Source organism: Camelus ferus, chromosome 9 (genome assembly GCF_009834535.1).
Source record: "Camelus ferus isolate YT-003-E chromosome 9, BCGSAC_Cfer_1.0, whole genome shotgun sequence".
In the NCBI taxonomy this organism is placed as follows: domain Eukaryota; kingdom Metazoa; phylum Chordata; class Mammalia; order Artiodactyla; family Camelidae; genus Camelus; species Camelus ferus.
In genome coordinates, this window is record NC_045704.1 from 49,313,895 (window position 1) to 49,333,387 (window position 19,493).

The 19,493-nt window shown below is 38.5% G+C and overlaps 1 protein-coding gene and 1 long non-coding RNA gene across 3 annotated transcripts in view; one reads left to right on the forward strand and one right to left on the reverse strand.

The window, feature by feature from the left end:
• The window catches only part of RFWD3 (ring finger and WD repeat domain 3), a 33,879-nt gene extending 18,596 nt beyond the window's left edge, over nucleotides 1-15,283 (reverse strand). The window contains exons 1-4 of one of the 2 annotated variants that reach the window (XM_014554642.2): nucleotides 15,127-15,283; nucleotides 10,156-10,729; nucleotides 5,501-5,703; nucleotides 2,018-2,088 (exon numbers count right to left, since the gene is read on the reverse strand). In XM_014554642.2, the coding sequence (XP_014410128.2) occupies nucleotides 2,018-2,088; nucleotides 5,501-5,703; nucleotides 10,156-10,727 (846 nt within the window). In that variant the 5' untranslated portion in view covers nucleotides 10,728-10,729; nucleotides 15,127-15,283. The remainder of the gene's footprint in view (nucleotides 1-2,017; nucleotides 2,089-5,500; nucleotides 5,704-10,155; nucleotides 10,730-15,126) is intronic. The other variant, XM_006179210.3, reaches the window with a different exon arrangement.
• On the forward strand, nucleotides 1,045-18,914 carry LOC116665812. Its single transcript, XR_004322513.1, has 3 exons — nucleotides 1,045-1,115; nucleotides 18,229-18,234; nucleotides 18,904-18,914. It is a non-coding gene; the product is annotated as an uncharacterized LOC116665812 (long non-coding RNA).
• The last annotated feature ends 579 nt before the right edge of the window (nucleotides 18,915-19,493 follow it).

A 19,493-nucleotide genomic window follows, 5' to 3' on the forward strand; every position in this document is an offset into this window, starting at 1 on the left:
AAATAAACTCAAAATGCACTGAAGACTTAAATGTAAGACCTGAAAATCCATAAAACTTCTAGAAGAAAACATAGGCAGTATGTTCTTTGACATCAATATTAGCAATATTTTTCTGAGTATATCCTCAGGCAAGGGAAACAAGCAAAAATAAACAGGACATCGAACTGAAAGTCTTTTGCACAGCAAAGGAAACAATCAACAAAACAAAAAGGTAACCCACTGAATATAAGAAGATATTTGCAAACAATGTATCTGGTAAGGGGTTAATATCTAAAATATTTAAAGAACTCATACAACTCAATGTCAAAAAAAAAACCTGACCAAAAAATGGGAGAAGATCTGAATAGACATTTTTACAAAGGAAACACTAAGACTGTTGATAGACACATGAAAAGAAAAGATGTTGAACATCACTAATCATCAGGGAAATGCACACTAAAACCACAACATGCTACCTATCACCTTACAAGTAAGTGTTGGTGAGGATGTGGAGAGAAGGGAACACTTGAGCTGTTTGGTGGGAATGTAATTGGTGCAGCCACTTTGGGAACCAGTATGGAAGTTCCTCTAAAAATTAAAAATGATCCAGCCATATGATCCAGTAATTTCACTTCTGAATATTTACAGGAAGAAAATAAAAATACTAATTCAAAAAGGATACACCCATTGATATTCACAGCAGCATTATTTTTCAACAGCCAAGATATGGAAGTAACTCAATTGTCCTTCAATAGATAAAGGGACAAAGATGTGGTACACACACACACACACACACACACACACACACACACACACACACAGGAATATTACTAAGCCATGAAAATTTTGAAATCTTGCCATCTGTGACAACATGGATGGATCAAGAGGGTACTATGCTAAGTGAACTAAGTCAGAGAATGACAGATACCATATGACCTCACATAGATAGAATCTAAAAACAAAACAAAAATGAGAGCAAATGGTTGGTTGCCAGGGAAAGGGGGAGTAGGGATATGGCAAAATAGGTAAAGGGGATTAAGAGGAACAAACCTCCAGTTATAAAATAAATAAGACATGGGGACGTACTATACAGCATGAGGAACATGGTCAATAGTATTCTAGTAACTTTGGAGACAGTTACTAGACTTATGGTGATCACTTCATAATGTATGCAAATGTCAAATTACTATGTCGTATACTGGAAACTATAATATTGTACATCAACTGTATTTCAATAAATGAAGAACATTTATACACATAAATAAATTTACACGAACAAAAATTTTTTCTTGAGAGAAAAAATAAAAACAGAGGCCATATAGAAACACGCAAAAAAGTAGGTCAATGTTTTGGAACTCACACAGTACACAGCTGATATTAAGGATAATGGAGTTATTTTTAAAAATAAAAATTGTTTATCACATAGCAATCATTCTGCCAAATAGTTTACAAACTGTATTCACATCTACTATTTTAACTGATACTTAACCTTGTTAAGTAGGCAGGACAAGTTCTCCTCACACCTCCTCCAACCCCAGGGTTTTAAACCTAAGGGGAAGAAGTCTTACAAATAGTGAGTAACTTGTATGGGATCCATACCTGGACCTCCTGCCTACAAAATCTGTGAGCTTTCCATTTCAGTCTGTAGCCTCTTCTTCAAATGAAAACATAAACCTTTCATTCATTCATTCATTCATTTATTGTTGGGGGGAGGTAATTAGGCTTATTTATTTATTCTTAGAGGAGGTACTGGGGATTGAAGCCAGGACCTCATGTATGCTAAGCATGAGCTCTACCACTTGAGCTATACCTCCCCTCCTCTTAAATCTTTCATTTAAGATAAACAAGTTTATACTGTATAGCACAGGGAAATATATACAAGACCTTATAGTAGCTCATGGTGAAAAAGAATATGAAAATGAATGTATATTCATGTATGACTGAAAAATTGTGTACACCAGAAATTGACACAACATTGTAAACTGACTGTAACTCAATTAAAAAAAAAATCTTTCATTTAAAAGGATGTTCATATTACCTGTTTGGGGAGAGTCTCTCCTCCACTGTCACATGTAACTTCTTGCTCTGCTGAGGTATCTCCTAATTGCTCTGCCAAGTGGTTTCCAGAAAGGAGGGGATAGGTAATATACAAAAGAAGACGTAAGTCAGGTATAAGGCTAGTAGGAAAGCCGGACTCAACACAGCTTTCCATTTCTAACTGGGAGTGTTGTTGTAAAAGGGATGACAGCTCCCCAGGCAGCATCAATGAATTTTTAAAATGTAGAATAGTACAGTTAACCTACAAGTACTCTCATCCAATTTCAAAAATAATCAATATTTTGCTAATCTTGTTACACCTAAGCCCCCATTCCCATTATTTTCTTTTGGAATACTTATGAAAAACCCTAAAATGGGATTTCACTTTTGTAACACTTGCTGATAAGGATTCTTTACAAAAACACTATCTCTATTACACCTAACAAAATTAACAATAATCCTTCAGTACCATTCCAGACACACAGTTTGTACTCAAAATTACCGAACTGTTATAAAGTTATTCTTTACAATAGATTTATTCCAATCAGGATCCAGACAAGGTCTCCAAATTGCTGTCTCTTAAGTCTTTTTCATTTATAACAATTCTCCTTCACTTATTTCTATCCTCTCCTTGTGACTGACTTGTTGGGGCAGATTTGGTCATTTGTCTTACATCCTCAATTTGGCCGACTGCTTCCTTGTGGTGTTGCTTACTTATTGCTCCATTGACTACCTTTCCTATAAACTCGCAGTTAGACCTAGACGCCTCAGTAGATTCAATTCTGTTTTTTGGGAAGAGAAGGGGAAGTTAGAATATCTATGATGTGTGCTTCTGATCGCAGCACATCAGGAGAGACTCTTACTGGGTTCAGGTGAAGTCAGTCAGACCCCTAGACTACCTAGTACCTCATCAACATTTCAAAACCTCCACTAATGATCAAGATGGTGATTTTAAAACTTTAGTCATTTTTCTTTTTGAGGCTCAAATTGTCTCATTGCTTTAAAAAATCTTTTACTGAAATGTAATATACACAAAGAAAAGTGTATCTTAAGAATTCATTTTAGTGACTTTTCACAAACTGAACTATAAACCAGAACATCACCAACTCCAAGAGTGTCCCTCATACCTTGATGTCCTCCTTACATCTTGGGAGGGGGGAGCCAGGGAGGTGAACTTGTCTCCACCAAAGTTTAGGTTACTTTACTAAATTTTAACACCATTGACTGATTTTGCCTATTTTTGTATATAAATGGCATCTCTGAGCTATCCACTTGTTATGTCTGCTACATTTGTTCTACACTGTTTACAAGATTCTTCCATACTTATATGTGGAGTTGTAATTCATTGTCACTGCTATACAGTGTTTTACTGTGTAAATTTGTAACAGTTATTTATCCATTCTGTTCCTGATGAATATTTGGATAGTTTTCAGTTTTTGCTATTAAAAACAGTGCTATTATATTCTTGTACATGTCTTTCATCAACACATGTACTCATGGGACATTTTACATAAGTGGAATCATAAAGTATGCTGTCATAAATTTTTTCCTAAAATTTTATGTAATTTTCTTATATTGCTTATAGATTTCAAAGTATTCCTTACTCCTGGTTTTTATCACTTATGTATTTTTCCAATACTAAATGGTTTCATTTTTCACACTAGATCACTGACCCCTTATATCCTGGTTTATAGCATGAGGAATGAATCTAACTTTGTTTTCTAGTTAGCTATCCAGTTTTAACAATAATACTAATTTAAAAGTCTGATTTGAGATATTCTCTTTACAATACATTAGATGCTCATATACGTGTAGGTCTTTTTCCAATGTTCCATTTGTAGTATGTCTTCTATTTTAGAGCTGAATGACTCCATTTTTGAGGTATCATTTACCTTCTTCCTCTATTTCCTTCCTGTAAACTGCGCAAAATGGTTATTGTATCTAGAGTCAAGTTGATTCAGGATGTTTTTTGGCAGCTAGTACTTCCTAGGTGGTATGGATATTTTTTATTGCAGCACATCAAGATGCACATAAAGTGGTGGTTTCACTCTTTAAAATGCTAAGATTAATCAATGAGTTCTAGCACTGTCAGTCTTGTTCCTCCAGTGAAAAGAATGGTTGTAGGATTCGCTGATGGTCTTTGCCTAGATACATCATCTCACTAGGAGCCATAGAGCCCCACCTATCATTCTTGCTACAATTATTAGCTGGAATTTTTCTATTTAAAAAAAATTTCCTAGGGGTGGGTGGGAGGGATGAATAGGCAGAGAACAGAGAATTTTTAGGGCAGTAAGAATACTGCATATGATATTATAATGATGGATGTATGTCATTATACATTTGCCCAAAATTATATAATGTACACCACCAAGAATGAACCCTAAGGTAAACCACAGACTTTGAGTGATTACAGTGTCTAATAAATGCACCATTCTGGTGAATGATGCCAATAATAGGGAGTCAATGCATGTGCCAGGGGCAGGGACAAAGGGTATATGGGAAATCTCTATCTTCCTCTCAGTTTTGAAACATAAGCTACTCTTAAAAAAAACAAAAAAACAAATGAACAAACACACAAAAGACCTTCATCAACGATTTGGTTTTTCCTGATACAGTTCACAAAGGAAAGGTGGGATAAATGTTTAATCCTTGATTTACCAGTTTTCAGAGCAATGAGTCAGAGCTCTAGTAACTTATTATGGTGATATGGTTTGGGTTTTTTTAAGTACACAATTATGAATTTATAGATTCTCACAGATTTGATATATTTCAATCTATAATCCAAAATAACATTCAGTATTCTAATGCTCAAATTGTCCCATCTTTGGCCACTAGGGTCTCCTTCAGAGTTGCACCTGAGCCTACTGACATAACTGACATGATAAGACTTAGATGGCTTCCTTGCTTTCTAGCACAATTAAATGCCCTAGGCTCATCTTGTGTATTTCTTTTTCTTTTCTTTTTGCGTATTTCTTATCATAGACCTGGGAAGCCATTTGTCCAAGAAGCCCTGGCTCCCTTTGGTGTGAAAAGACCACAATGTAGGTTATCAGAGGGTTTTTAATGTAAGCTTTAGGGGTCCCTGCCCATCTACTGCTAAATAAAGTTCCACTTGCACAGTATACAACATTACACTAAGACTTAAAAAGTAGCAGACTAGACAGGGTGTTTAATTAACAAAGTTTTTCTTTTGAATAAAGAATCTATTTCATTCTCAGATTTCTAAGAAAATGAAAAGGAATATAAAGTGCCACTATAAAGTAACCAACTCAATTCAATGGGTCACAAATCACACTAAATTGCAAGCCAGATCAAATCTTCTCTATACAGTTATGGCCAGTGAAAGCTTTGACCTATAAAGCGGTAATCTATGACATTTGGGGGAAAAAGGAAAGTACCAAAACACAAGTCTAGAGTTTCTAACCTTCTGGAATCTAACCTTTCTGGATGTTAGCCTTGTGAATCATCCGGATAAAATACTCACCTTCTAAAACAACAGCTCTAGGTTCCTCTGTCTGGACAACCCCCTCTTCATACTCTGTGGAGCTGTCACTGTCAGAATCAGAACTACCTGATCCCTGCAAGTCTACAGAGACTGGATTCCTAGTCTCCGAATCATAAGAAGTGGTTGGAGAATGAGGCTGCGTCCTGCTCACTTGAAAGTATGCATCCAACGGTGCCCTCAACCTATGTAAGCAGAAAGACAACAGAATTCTAGTAAAATACACCAACATCACAAGAATAATCCATAGTAATTTGGAGGCAAATCCTAGTCTTTTCAACTCATTGCCAGGCCATTAATTGCTGCCTTTGAACACTGAAGCAGGAATAGCAATTTAGGCAGATGTTGACTGGCCTGATATGCTCTTTTCCACTCAATTATTTCATTTAGCCTACAATGGAGCTTGATCCCTAAGTTAAAAGCTAATTCTACTCTATTGGCCTTTCTTTTGTCAATATCTTTTAAAGACATGACTAATTAATATATTTTACTTAATTAACTAAGAAAGAAAGGAAGACAGACACAACTCAGCAATTGGTCTGCTGTTATTAAGAGGTTGAAAAGAGAGTGGGAAAGAAGAAAAAGGGCCCTGTTGATCATATATGGCCTTACGTGATTCTGCTGCTGTTGCTACGCAGAATGAAGTCTTTGGAGTACAGTATGAAGTCTGGCTTCAGTCATCATTGTTTCACCCCTTATATTAAGCCATTCTTCTTTTCAAGCTAAATAATGTCAAAGGACAAACATTCTTTCTTTTGCCTGCTCAAACCTGCTGTTCAATACTCTTGGTGATTTTTTTTTTCCATTTAGTGTATATGTCAACTATAGCATTTCTACTTTGTACATTTTTATAACTTCAATCATCCGTTTAGTGACACACTGTTATTAATACTTTGCTTTAGTTCTTTGATTATATTTAAACAGCAGATTTAAAGTTTGTCCAGTAGGTCCAATATCTTGACTTCTTGGTGTACAGTTTCTATTTTTTCTTATTTTCCTGTGTATGTTATATTTTCATTACACACCTTGTAATTTTTTCTTGAAAACTGGACATTTCAATAGTGTAATGTGGAAACTCTGGAAATCAGATATCCCCCCTTCCAGGATTTGTTGTTGTTGCTATTTCTAATAGTTGTTATTATTTGTTTAGGGACTTTGCTGAAGTAATTCTGCAAAGTTTGCATTCTTTGCTGTATGTGGCCACTGAAGTTTCTGTTTGGTTAGCTTAGTGGTCAGAGTTCATGACTAGACAGACATTTCCTTAAATACTTGGAACCAGTAAGACCCCTAGTCTTTGCTGAGGGACTTGATGTGTGTTGGGGCACGCTGTCAATAACCAGTCAGGCAGGTGACAGCTCTGCCTTTGCCTTCATTTCTTGCTTACCCAGAGCCTTGAGGTCAGCCAGAGTTGTAAGCTTAGTGCCTTCTTAGGTCTTTGCTGAGCATGAGCACAGCTGCACACAGCCCCAAGCATGTATGTGGCCTTCTAGATTCCAAGCAGTATGTCAGGGGCTTTTCAAAACCCCATGTGAAGATTTCATTCCTCAGCTTTTCCCTTTAAGATTTTTGGTTAGTCTGTTGCTCCAGTGGTCATCCACTGCCTCAGACAGACCCTGGGAAATAGGCTTTAGGTTTTTTGCATTGGGCAAGTCAGAGATAGCCTTTCAAGTGAGATCTTCCAGGGACCACCAAACAGGTCAAAGAAAGAGAATTCTTTGGGAATGAGGCTTTGAAGGAGCTTTGATTCCATTCCACTCTCTTTAGTCACTTCCAGGCTGTGGCTTTTCACTGATTGCAGGCAGTTAGTTTTCAAGACTACTATGGAGCCAAAGAAGGGGATGCCACAAAACTCACTGGTCTTACTGAGACACAGCTGTTTTTAATAATCACTCCATGAATTGCTACAAGTATATGTTAATTTCTAAGGCACTGAAAAAGTTGATTTTTATAAATTTTGCCAGTTGTTTCACTGATTCTATGGAGAGAATTTTCTGAGATCCTTACTCTGCCATTTTCACTGATGTCACTCAGGTTTCCTTTTCAGAAAAAAGCTAATCAAGTTTATGAACTTATTTTGGGGAATATGCATGAACAGCAGCTATAGCTATTCATGAGAATATGCACATAACAGCATTTCCTAAGGACATTTTAACCAAATGAAATACATAATAAAGGCAGGCTACTACACACATATCAATAGCATTCTGCATAGAAACCAGTTTTTAAAAAATCACTCATCAATATTGCTTTTAGTAGCAAAATAGGCATTTCCAAGATCAGGTGGGGACACAGGAAAGGGAAACTATGAAAAGTAATGGGAGGCGGTGCTGGGAGTATAGTCCTGAAACCTAAGAAATCCTCCTCTTTCCCTGCACTTACTACCTCTGAAGTAAATAATAGTATAGTAAATTCTTGCCCCTTGCTTACCCTCTGTAGTCCTAAGATTCCATAAGCTCCATGGGAACTGGCACCCTGATCTGTCCTGTTCACCAATGTATCTCCAAGGCAAAAGTTCAGTCTCTCGCACAGTGGAGTGTTACAAATATTTGATGAATGAGTGATGACGCTGGCAGCCAGAACCAAGCAGCCTCAAACAAAGAAACACGAGAGGAGTTTGTGACTTTGACTGAGAAGCCTGTTGGGAAAAATATCTCACTACGCAGGTTTCCCCAATTTTGGCTTCTTGGTGGAGACTCAGGCAAAAGCTCCTTACCTTGGCCCAGGCTCTCAACACCCGGCTTAGGCATAGTCTGTCAGGTGAGTAAATGCCAAACACCATAATGAGAAATTTATCTCAAGGAATTCAGAAGGTATAAGCAATCAGACCTGGGAAAGGTCAGACTTTTACGTGAATTTGTGTGGGATTTATTTACAACACAATATTTAGAGAAAAAAACTTAATGCCACATTTATCTGGCTCCAGAATCCAAGTTCTCTCCATTGAACTGCACAGTTCCTTGACTTTATTTTACTCTCTTTGTGGAAACAGACATACAACTGTCAGTTAAATAGTTTGACTGACATCCTTTAAAATCTAAATTCTGTAACTCAATCCCTGAGCACAGATTCTACATACATCAAGCAATTTTCTGATCAGGGTTTGGCTTCTATGTGTAAATATCCCCGGGAGAATCATGCTGACCATGCCAACAAGAAAATTCGGTATCTGTGGTGTTTCTATTTTTCTCCGTAAGTTGGCATCTGGTTTATAAGTGTCACTCTCCTGTGAATTGGTTAACACAAGTGTGCCCAACCAAGAGCAACACCCCTACCCCCCACCCTAGCCAATGAATGTATGAACAACCAAGCCTGAGGACTACAATAGAGGCCTCTTCACAGTCAGCCAGTTCCCAGGGACCCTACTCTTAAATCTCAGCCCCCTTATTTCAACAGAGTCCCCAAACTCCACTACAATGTACTTTCACCTGTGACATAAATGTATGAAATCTTACTTTGCTTTCAAAATCTGAGAGAATGACATCTTAAAATAACAAAGTAGCATGCATTTGCAACTCTTGTCAACACTGGTCATCCTAGATGGATCACATCTAGAAGTGACCAGGCACTAGAGACTGGAACCACAGGAATCACAGGCCCTGGTATGGTAATCAGCAGGATCCACATGGAAAAGAATGCTGAATCCAGAATCACAAGTCACAGTCTCAGTTCCAAAGTCACCTCAGTCAAATCACAAATCACCTCATCAGCTTTCTCACTTGTCAGACATAGGTAATTGAAGGTCTAACCACCACTTTTTAGTGTCATCTCATTATTTTCATAGTGTTAAAAAAACAAATGGATCTGATTGAAGCTTCCTCTGCTTGTGTAGACAACAGTCAGATCCAGGTCCCAGTACCAGCTCTAACCTCCTCTGTGTTGTTCCTTGAGACCCTGAACAAATCACTCTTTCAGGGTCCAAGTTTCTTTCACATTTAAAATGAAGAGGTTAAATTCAATCTCTCTGAACATCATGAAGACATTTAGAAGGCCAAATGTGAAAAAAGGATTTTGAATAAAGTAAAAGGAAGTTAAAAAACAGGCAAGGCATAGACAATTGTTATTTTTCATAATAACCCTATCACAACTTAACAGCTAAGCCCTTCAAGAGGAAAGTTCAATTCAAAACTTATGAAAGAGAATTATTCAATTCTGCAACACATTCTCAGGTGAGGAGGGCTGGAATGTTTCCCACTTAGTCACATTCTACTTTTCGCAAGGCTTCTCTAAATCCAGCCTGTCCGTCTTCCAAAATCTACTGCACTACTAAGGGGAGTACCAATGAATAAAGAATCCTGAGCAAGTGGAGGAACTTTGCAAGTTAAGTACTTTCTTGATGTGCAAGATACAAATGATCTAAATAAAAGCCAGCCTCCACGGTACCGTTGCCAACAAACTACCACCTAGTTTTCAAAGCTTATTGGTGTAACTTATCCCCTCAATTACTTTATGAAGTAAATTAGGCAGTCACTTTTATTTTCATCTGACTTACGAGGTAAAGGGAGTTCAGAAAGATTACCTGACTTGCCAAGTCACAATGCCAATTCTTCGCAGCACTGAGGCATATCATGAGTACGTAAGAGTCATAATTCCCAATCTGGCATGAATCTCAAAATTTATATAAACATATATATATTTACCTGGCACTGTTTGTCCTCTGAGACCCTCCAGCTCTTGCCCTGCGTGAAGCTGAATTCCTCCTCCTCCTCACTCTCACTGGCCCCACATTGCGGTCTGAAGGTGGTCTCAGGAATTCTAGCATGCCATGAAGTCTCTGCAGCCCACTGATAAAGCTGTTCATTGAATCCAATGAAGATACTCGCACGGTGTGGTTAGCATCAGATCCTTGCCTCTGCTCCTCTGAAGCTCCTGGACCGATATTCTGCACATTCTCTTCTCCTGAGAGTTCCACTTCCCCTGTCAGGTCAATGGACACCTGTGGAGCAGGCTGGAGCAGGGGTGGTCCCCCTTGGCTGCTGACTACCTCTTCAGGAGGGGGCTGGAGCAGGGGTGGTCCCCCTTGGCTGCTGACTACTTCATCAGGAGGGGGCTGGAGCAGGGGTGGTCCCTCTTGGCTGCTGACTACTTCATCAGGAGGGGGCTGGAGCAGGGGTGGTCCCCCTTGGCCGCTGACCACTTCAGCAGGAGCAGGCTGCTCTGCAGCATGATCTGACTGCACCTGAAGATCACATTCCATTGCTTCATGAGCCATTACTAGGGAAACAGTATTTGTAAAAAGTATTAGTAAAGCAGATAAAACATGCCATGTAGCTAATATAATCATATCTGTCTTTTAGTATATCTGTTTAAGATCATTTGTGGCAAAACTGAGAAACTTTAAAAATGATTTTATTTTCACTTTTTTCCCCCATAACAAGCGCTTATGACCAGTTTTCCTGTGTGCCCTTTGAAAACATGAAGTCATGTGATCATAGCACTATCCTTTAAAATAGATCTATAAAATAAGAGGATTGAACTATTGAAAGTAATCTCCCAGACCTCTTACAGTTCTCCATCGTGGCCTGAATATGGACATTTACTAAAACAAATGCATATAATACTATATTCAATTTTAGTAGGCAACGTTCATCATTCATAGTAACAAGTTGTAAAGAATAAACACAGAAAGGACATTTCTATACTTGCATAATGAACTCAGTTACTAACTAGAAAAAGAAATTTACCTATTTGTGCAACCTTTATTTACCCCAACCTTTTCATAATTTTTGTTTCCTATTTCTAATTCCATTCAACAAATATTTATTAAGCACCTGTCATGTAGTCAGACACTCCACAGAAGTAAACACAGGCAAATGGATAAGACCTTGTATAACAAAGTTTCAAACAAATAGGAGAATAAACAAATCAATGTGAAAATTATACCTTGTGCTATTTGGTTTTGGGAGTGGGAAGTAAGGAAAGGAGGGTTAGCTAAAAGCCTGGAAAAGTAGTTAATGTCTCGTAGGCAAACAATCAATCAAAAACCTCCTCTCCCTATGCTACAGAAAACTGGAGAACTGAACCAGACATGCTTAAGATCAGCATGGCGGGTAGCACAGCAGTGAAAACATGGAGTTAAGTGAAAGTCTGCAAACTGAACAATGTGAGACATTTCCAACCCTTCTCCCCAGTTTCCCTGCCACACAAATCCAGGACACACTATTCTGGTTTATATACATTCTCTGTGCCTCAAGGCAGGAGATTCTAAAAGCCTGTTTTCCAGAGAAAATCAGCTTAAAAGGAAAGACCTATGAATACGGACATTTGTGAATCCCCCAAGAAAATGGCTGTCTATGTATCTAACAGTAAAAGCCCACTGGTTGGTAAGGTTCAGCTACTCATACAGAGCTAGCAATCAGTTTTCTGGGGTTCTCTCCTTAAAAATGAACAAACAGCCAACGATCAACTGACATTTGAGGAAAGCCTCTAATGTGAGATAGAGGCCAAAGCAGACAAAGAGAAGAAACTTGGAGAGAAGAAAGGAAGACAATGCAACAAACAGTAATAAGTAAATAAGTACATAAATAAATAAATCCAAACTTAAAAGAATGCCAAGGGAAAAAAAGAACAAATCAGAAAATAAGAAAGAGACAAGATACAATAAACCTCCTAGAAGAAAATATAGGCAAAACATTATCTCACATACATCTCAGTAATGTTCTCCTAGGGCAGTCTACTCAAGAAATAGAAATAAAAGCAAGAATAAACAAATGGGACCTAATTAAACTTACAAGCTTTTGCACAGCAAAGGAAACCATAAGCAAAACAAAAAGACAACCTAAGGAATGGGAGAAAATTTTTGCAAAAGATGAAACTGACAAAGGCTTGATCTCCAGAATATATAAGCAGCTCATATGACTTAATCAGAAAAAAACCCAATCCAAAAATGGGCAGAAGACCTAAACAAGCAATTCTCCAGTGAAGACATACGAATGAATGATCAACAGGCACATGAAAAAATGCTCAGTATCACTAATTATCAGAGAAATGCAAATCAAAACTACAGTGAGGTATCACCTCACACCAGTCAGAATGGCCATCATGCAAAAGTCCACAAATGATAAATGCTGGAGAGGCTGTTGAGAAAAGGGAACCCTCCTACACTGCTGGTGGGAATGCAGTTTGGTGCAGCCATTGTGAAAAACAGTATGGAGATTCCTCAAAAGACTAGGAATAGACTTACCATATGACCCAGGAATCCCACTCCTGGGCATATAACCAGAAGGAACCCTACTTCAAAACGACACCAGCACCCCAATGTTCATAGCAGCACTATTTACAATAGCCAAGACATGGAAACTGCCTAAATGTCCATCAACAGATTACTGGATAAAGAAGTTGCCTATTTATACAACGGAATAGTATTCAGCCATAAAAATGACAACATAATGCCATTTGCAGCAACATGGATGTGCCTGGAGAATGTCATTCTAAGTGAAGCCAGAAAGAGAGAGAAAACTACCATATGATATCACTCATATGTGGAATCTAAAAAAAAAAAGACAAATGAACTTAAATATAAAACAGAAACAGACTCACAGACATAGAATAAAAACTTGTAGTTGCCAGGGGGGAGGGGAGTGGGAAGGGACAGACTGGGAGTTCGAAGTTTGTAGATACTGACAGGTATATACAGACCAGATAAAGAAGTTTATACTGTATAGCACAGGGAAATATATACAAGATCTTATGGTAGCTCAGAGTGAAAAAGAAGGTGAAAATGAGTATGTGCATATTCATGTATGACTGAAAAATTGTGCTCTACACCAGAAATTGGCACATTGTAAACTGACTATAACTCAATAAAAAAAAAAAGAAAATAAGAAAGAGCTCTTAGAAAATTTACAGCCAAAATAAATGCTTTGGGGGAAGCGTACAGGTCAGTGGTAGAGTGCATGCCTAGCATGCACAAGGTCGTGGGTTCAATCTCCAGTACCTCCATCAAATTAAAAAAAATTAATAAGTAAATAAACCTAATTACCCCCCCAAACAAACAAACAAAAATGCTTTAATAGAAGGATTGGAAGATAAAGAAGAGGAACTCTTTCAGAAGGTAAAATAACAGACACCCCCCAAAACAGTAAGATTAAAAGGTCAAGCCAAAATATTCGATTAACTGAAGCACAAGAATGAGAGAACTCAAAATGGAGAAGAAAGTGAAGCAAAACTTCTGGTCAGGATGGAACCATAAGCTCTTCCAACTAACAACCTAAAACAGTAAGTTTCCTAAAAAAATTATATCAAATAGAAAAAAGCAGGTTACAGATGAATCCATTATTAATTCCATTTTTAGGATACTTAAAAATACACAAGATCAAGCTATGATATGGGCTTTTATATTAAAAAAAAAAAAAGATAGTAGTATAAAACAAGCCTGGGCGGAAAAAATACCAAATTCAGAAGAGGGAGCGTGCAAGGGTACAGATGAGACTTTGACTACATAATTTTCTTTTTTTAAAAAAAATAAGTTGAAAGGGAAGGAATTCTATCAAAAGGTCAAGATTTATCAGATGTGAGTAGTGAATGCACAGGTCTTTAAAAAATTATTCTCTGTACTTTCCAGTCTGGTTAAATATTAAAAAGTTAAAATATCAAAAATTTCTTCCCGTATATGCCAGTTCTGACTAGACGTGAAAGGCCGAGAGCCGAATCCTAAGTCTGATTCAGCAGTGTATCCCATGCAGCAACAAGTATATAGCAGATGCCAAATACCAGTTGAATTACCCACCACACACCCGAAAAAAAACAAACAAAAAAATCAAATCACAAAACCAACCAAAAAAACTCCAACAACTAAGAATACATCGGCACCTGATACAGAGAGAGCGCGATAGCACAGATATAGAAAGTTCTCTGAACAGCGCTGTCCTGGAGCAAAGCTTCCCAATCCATGTGGAGGAATATAGATCTTTCCAGACGTCAGGCTGACCAGGGATGCCTACAGCAAAAGGCCATCGGCTGGTCCCTCCAAGCCTTGAGTAGCCTTGTCCTAGACCTCTCGTAATCTTACCAAACTTTGTTACTCCGATTTCAATCAATATCCACATCCGGCGGGACGGTGGCTTCCAATTACCAGGCTAAGAGGCGCCGCCGGGGTTCAAATCCCTGCTCTGCCACGTACTACCTGGAGGCCCTCAGGACAGTTTCCTAGCTTCTCTGTTCAATTTGTTCGTCTGTAAAAGTATTTCCCTCACAGTGCTGTGAGGTGAAGTCGGATGGAACGAAAAACCAGGTCCCTGGGTCAACTTGAATGCAATCCAAGTACGGGGCGCGCCACGGGACAGCAATTATTTGTAAGATGACGAGTCTGAGGCTCGGCTCCCCGGAGAGAGGCCCAGAGGCACTTCTCGCTCCCTCCCCGCGGCAAACCTGGCTCCTTCCGGGAGCCGCGAAGTTCTGGCTTTCTCAGCCCCACCCCCAACAACCCCGAAAAAGCGGCGGTTCGGGCGCCTCAGCCCCGACCGTTGAGGCCGCTGGAGCAGCCGAATCTCCTCAGGCCGCGGGGTTCCATGCCCACCCGCACCCCACCTCGTGGGGCGTCCCCAGACCCCACGTCTAGTGACCCAGCCCGAGGAAGTCAACCCGGAGCCAGAGGCAAGTGCCGCCCTCACCTGAGGCCGAAAGGACGCGGTAGAACTCGCAAAGACGCCACAGCAGCGGCCGTTTCCTCAGAAACACGAGCGCGAGGCAGAGGCCAACAGCAACTATCCGAGGAGCTCGAGCTACCCGCCTGAGGCGCGGGATCGGACGGCTCCTATTGGGCAGCAGTCCCAGCCGACAGCCAATACCCTCGCTTCTTCTTCCTTTGGTCGCCGCTGGCTGAAACAGCGGCGCTCTCATTGGCTGTTCCTTCGTAAACGGAGCAGGCGGGACCACGTGGGAGGAGGCCTCGTACAATTGGTAGAAATCCACGACAGTCAGCTCTTGTCCAGCCCCCAAACAAGAAAGCGGAAAAACTTTTACCGCACTTTATTTGAACTTTCTGGCGAGAAAAAGTCGTAAGAGAAAGATTTCTTGGTCCATTTTGAAAAGAAGACGAAAATACTAAAACTGTGCCTCACGCTGCTTCTCCCTAACTCTTGGTAAAGGAGATATCTTTATCCAAAGGCTGGTAGCTAATCCAATATTTTCAAAATATTTCCCGCTGAATCCCGGAGCCTGTAAAGAGGAGTAGGACAACCCGGTCCATATGTATCCTCCGTGGAGTTGAAGAGCTCATACAAAAGGTCTTACCAAACACGATCTCTTCATTCCCAAATCATTACAACAAATTGTTTGCTACTAAACAGTCATATCACTGAACAGCAAACATTTTTCAAGCATCTGCCTGAAAGAGGAAATCTCACTTTCCGAAGGAAGACCTAAAAATCAAAACCCCAGACAGACTACACGTTGCCAAAACTTGATTTGCTCAGCTGCTACTTTTGAGTGGAATTGGTAGCAGTGGAGAGCATAAATAATTTAAATTCATGGATAATCCAAATAATCGACTTTTCAATTTTTTCCTTCTCCAAGCCTGTAACCAAAGCCAATATTAGCATTTGTACTTTTTTCCCCCCTTTTGTTGCCTCTAAGGGGATTTCTACAGAGCTACAGCAAGGTTAATAGGAGAAAGGACTGTTCTTTTGTAAACAAACACATATATTATGGAGAAGAATGAAAAATATTTTGAGTGATTCTCACCTTTATATAAATAACTACATGCTCCATGCAGAAAACTTAGACAATAAAGAAGCAAAAAAGAAAATGTCTCTATCCAGAGAAGTCATTAGTAACTTTAATAGTAAAATTTTCATCTGTCTAAATATGTACATTTAGATACAGATGGGATGTTTTAGCCTTAAAATACATCTTGAATTATTTATGTCAATGAATACATAGGTACATCATCAAATACTGAGTGATTCTTTGAAATTTTTTAAATTAAAAATTAATAGGTAATAGATGACATGGTAAAAAAAAATTGGACAACACAAATGGCTGCTTAGTGAAAAACAAATGTTTCTAAATGATTCTGAAGGTATATTCACTCACGATCCACCTAACGGCCATATTTACTATTTAGGGGAGAGAGAGTAAACACACAAGCCAGAAATTTGTAGTCTTGTCTCCAACTTCCAGAAGTTTTATATAGTTAGAGGGGAAAGGTGTTGGCTGTGTTCCATCTTAGGGGTGAAATTCAAATTTCCAATTTTATGAGTGATGACTTAAACACCAACTTCCCTATTGGCTCATCTGTAAAAAGACTGGGGAAAAAAGCACTACTTCACAGAAGAGTTGTTTAGATGGATGTCTTTCTTTTTTTTTTCTCCACCAAAAGACATAACTAATGTGTTCCTCTAAACTATATGATAGTACAGTATGATAGAGTAACTACTTTTATGGACTTCAATGTATAGTTTAAATGAAAAATCTGAAAGAATTTTCAAGGTTAAACAAAAGATGCCAAATAAAATTTACACTTGTGGTAAGCCTCATCCCCAGGCTTTGGGGAAAGCCATTCATTTTCCTCTATCATTAGAGTACTATTATTCACTCTCTTACTAGTTCATTCAGTCAACAAATATTTTATTCGACAACTACTGAAACTCTGGCTCTGGTCTATACAGTATGGAAATAGTACGTAAGACACAGTAGACTCTTGACCTAATGGGACTTCATTCTATTAAGGAGGGTAGATCATAAACCAATAAACAAGATTAAACAAGGTGATTTCATATGGTATCACAAAAACAATAAAACAGAGGGACATGAATGGAAAGTTCTTAGAACTGCCTTCAATTGAAGGGTTCAAAAAAGGACTCTCTGAGGGTGCTGATATAAAAGCTGAGACCTGAAGACCTCAGAGGAAAAGTCTGAGAAATGATGTATAGTACATAAATGACCATAATAAAACATAAGTGCTGTGATAAGCATGGTAGTGCCCCAGAGAATAGGACTTTAGGACCCCTGGGTTTTCTCCTCCCCCAACCATCACTAATGTCTTACACAAGGTGTTGCCCATTTTTGGACCTTATTTTTTGCACGGCAAAATGAGGTTGCTGGACCAAAATGAAGAGTTGTCCCTGTTTGATGTGCAGCATATCTAGAAAACCACAAAATGTTACAGAAGTTCAATGCAGATTGGGGGGAAAGAAAGATCTACTCTGACAAATATTAACAACCAGAACAATATTGGTCTGAAGTCCCTCTGCATCAGCCCTTTGGAATGCTTTAGGCATTGATATGTACCAGGAATTTATTCAATGCTACCACCATTCTCCTAATACAGCATGAGCCTCCAGGAAGTAGCCTTGCAGGCAGGAGTGAATGCAGGTTTCACGGGGCCTGAAGTTTATACAATGTGGAGGAACTTCTCAAAGACTATGAAAGTAAATATACAAAATTACTTCCAATAAAGGCCAACTATCTCCTGTTAGGCAAATTCTTTAGCGGACAATAACCAAAAGCCCTGGATGAAATATTTTTAAAAAAAACAGCCCTGGAGGCACTGGAAAGCAGCTAAAGGCAGGCAGAAACTAGAGGAGGGGTCTATAATTGGAAGAAAGAAATGGCACTAAGTGAGTCTCCTGGGTTTTTTGTTTGTTTGTTTGTTTGTTTGTTTGTTTGTTTGTTTTATGGCTTTTAGCCTGAGGGTAGGGGCCCATTAGCACCATTTGCAGTAGCTAAAACCTGGAGAGAAACTCTCAGTCTAATTTGGTTGAAAATCAGAGGACAAAGTTTGGAGCAACCATAGTAGTTGGAGAGTAAGAGGGAAAAAGAGAAAGTCAGAGAGGAGAAGTCCCAATTTTGTATATAACTCTACCCAGATCTTTATCTGATCTCTGAATTATGCATATGTGGAGCAGACTTCAAGCAGCCAGTTAAGACCAAAAGACTGAACAGAGATTTCAGATATAACCAAGTAAAGGGGAGACATAGTTTGGAGTTTAAGTCCAGCCAAGTTAATTGCCTGTTAAAAAAAAAAAAGAAGACTCTTTGAAGAAATATAACAGATTCCATACTCTCTACAACTATCAGTAACAATGTCCAGGAAAAATTCCAAATGACTGGAGATACAAAGAAACATGAAACATAACCCATAATCAAGAGAAAAGGCAATCAGTGGGACCAACCCCAAAATGACCTAAATGTTGGGTTTAGCAGACAAGGATTTTAAAGCAACTATTATAACTACTGTCAAGAATGTAAAAGAAAACATGCTTGTAATGAAGAAACAAAAGAAATCTCAGCAGAGAGACAGAAACAATAAAAATAGGACCAAATGGAAATCCTAGAACTTAAAAATACATTATCTCAATTGAAAAATTCACTGGATGAGCTTAATGGAAAGCTGGAGGGAAAGAAGAGTCAATCAACCTGAAGATACAGCAAGAAAAGTTATTTAGTCTGAAGAGCAGAGATGAAAAAATAAAAAGAAAGAACAGACCCTGATGGATCTGTGTGATAATGTCGAAAGGTCTAACATTTATGTAATTGGAATCAAAGGAGAGGAAAGACAGAGAATAGGGAAGAAAAAATATTTGAAGATATAATAGTCCACACCTTGCCCCGAATACAAAAATTAACTCAAAACAGATCACAGACTTAAGTATAAATTCTAAAATTTCTAGAAGAAAGCAGAAGAAAATCTTTATGGCCTTGGGTTAGGCAAAGATTTATTAGATGCTCCCAAAAGCAGGATTTATTAAAAACAAAAATGGATAAATTGGACTTCAAAATTAAAAACTTACGCTCTTTAAAAGATGCTGTTAAGAAAATTAAAGGCAAACTGCATCCTGGCAGAAAATATTTGCAAATCATTTATCTGATAAAGGACTTATATCCAGACTATATAGAGAACTCCCCAAACTCAATAATTAAGTAAAACAAAACAATCCAGCTTAAACTATGGGCATTTCACTAAAGAAGGTAGATAGATGGCAAATTAAATGAAAGGATGATCAACATCGTTAGTCTTAGGGAAATGTAACTAAAG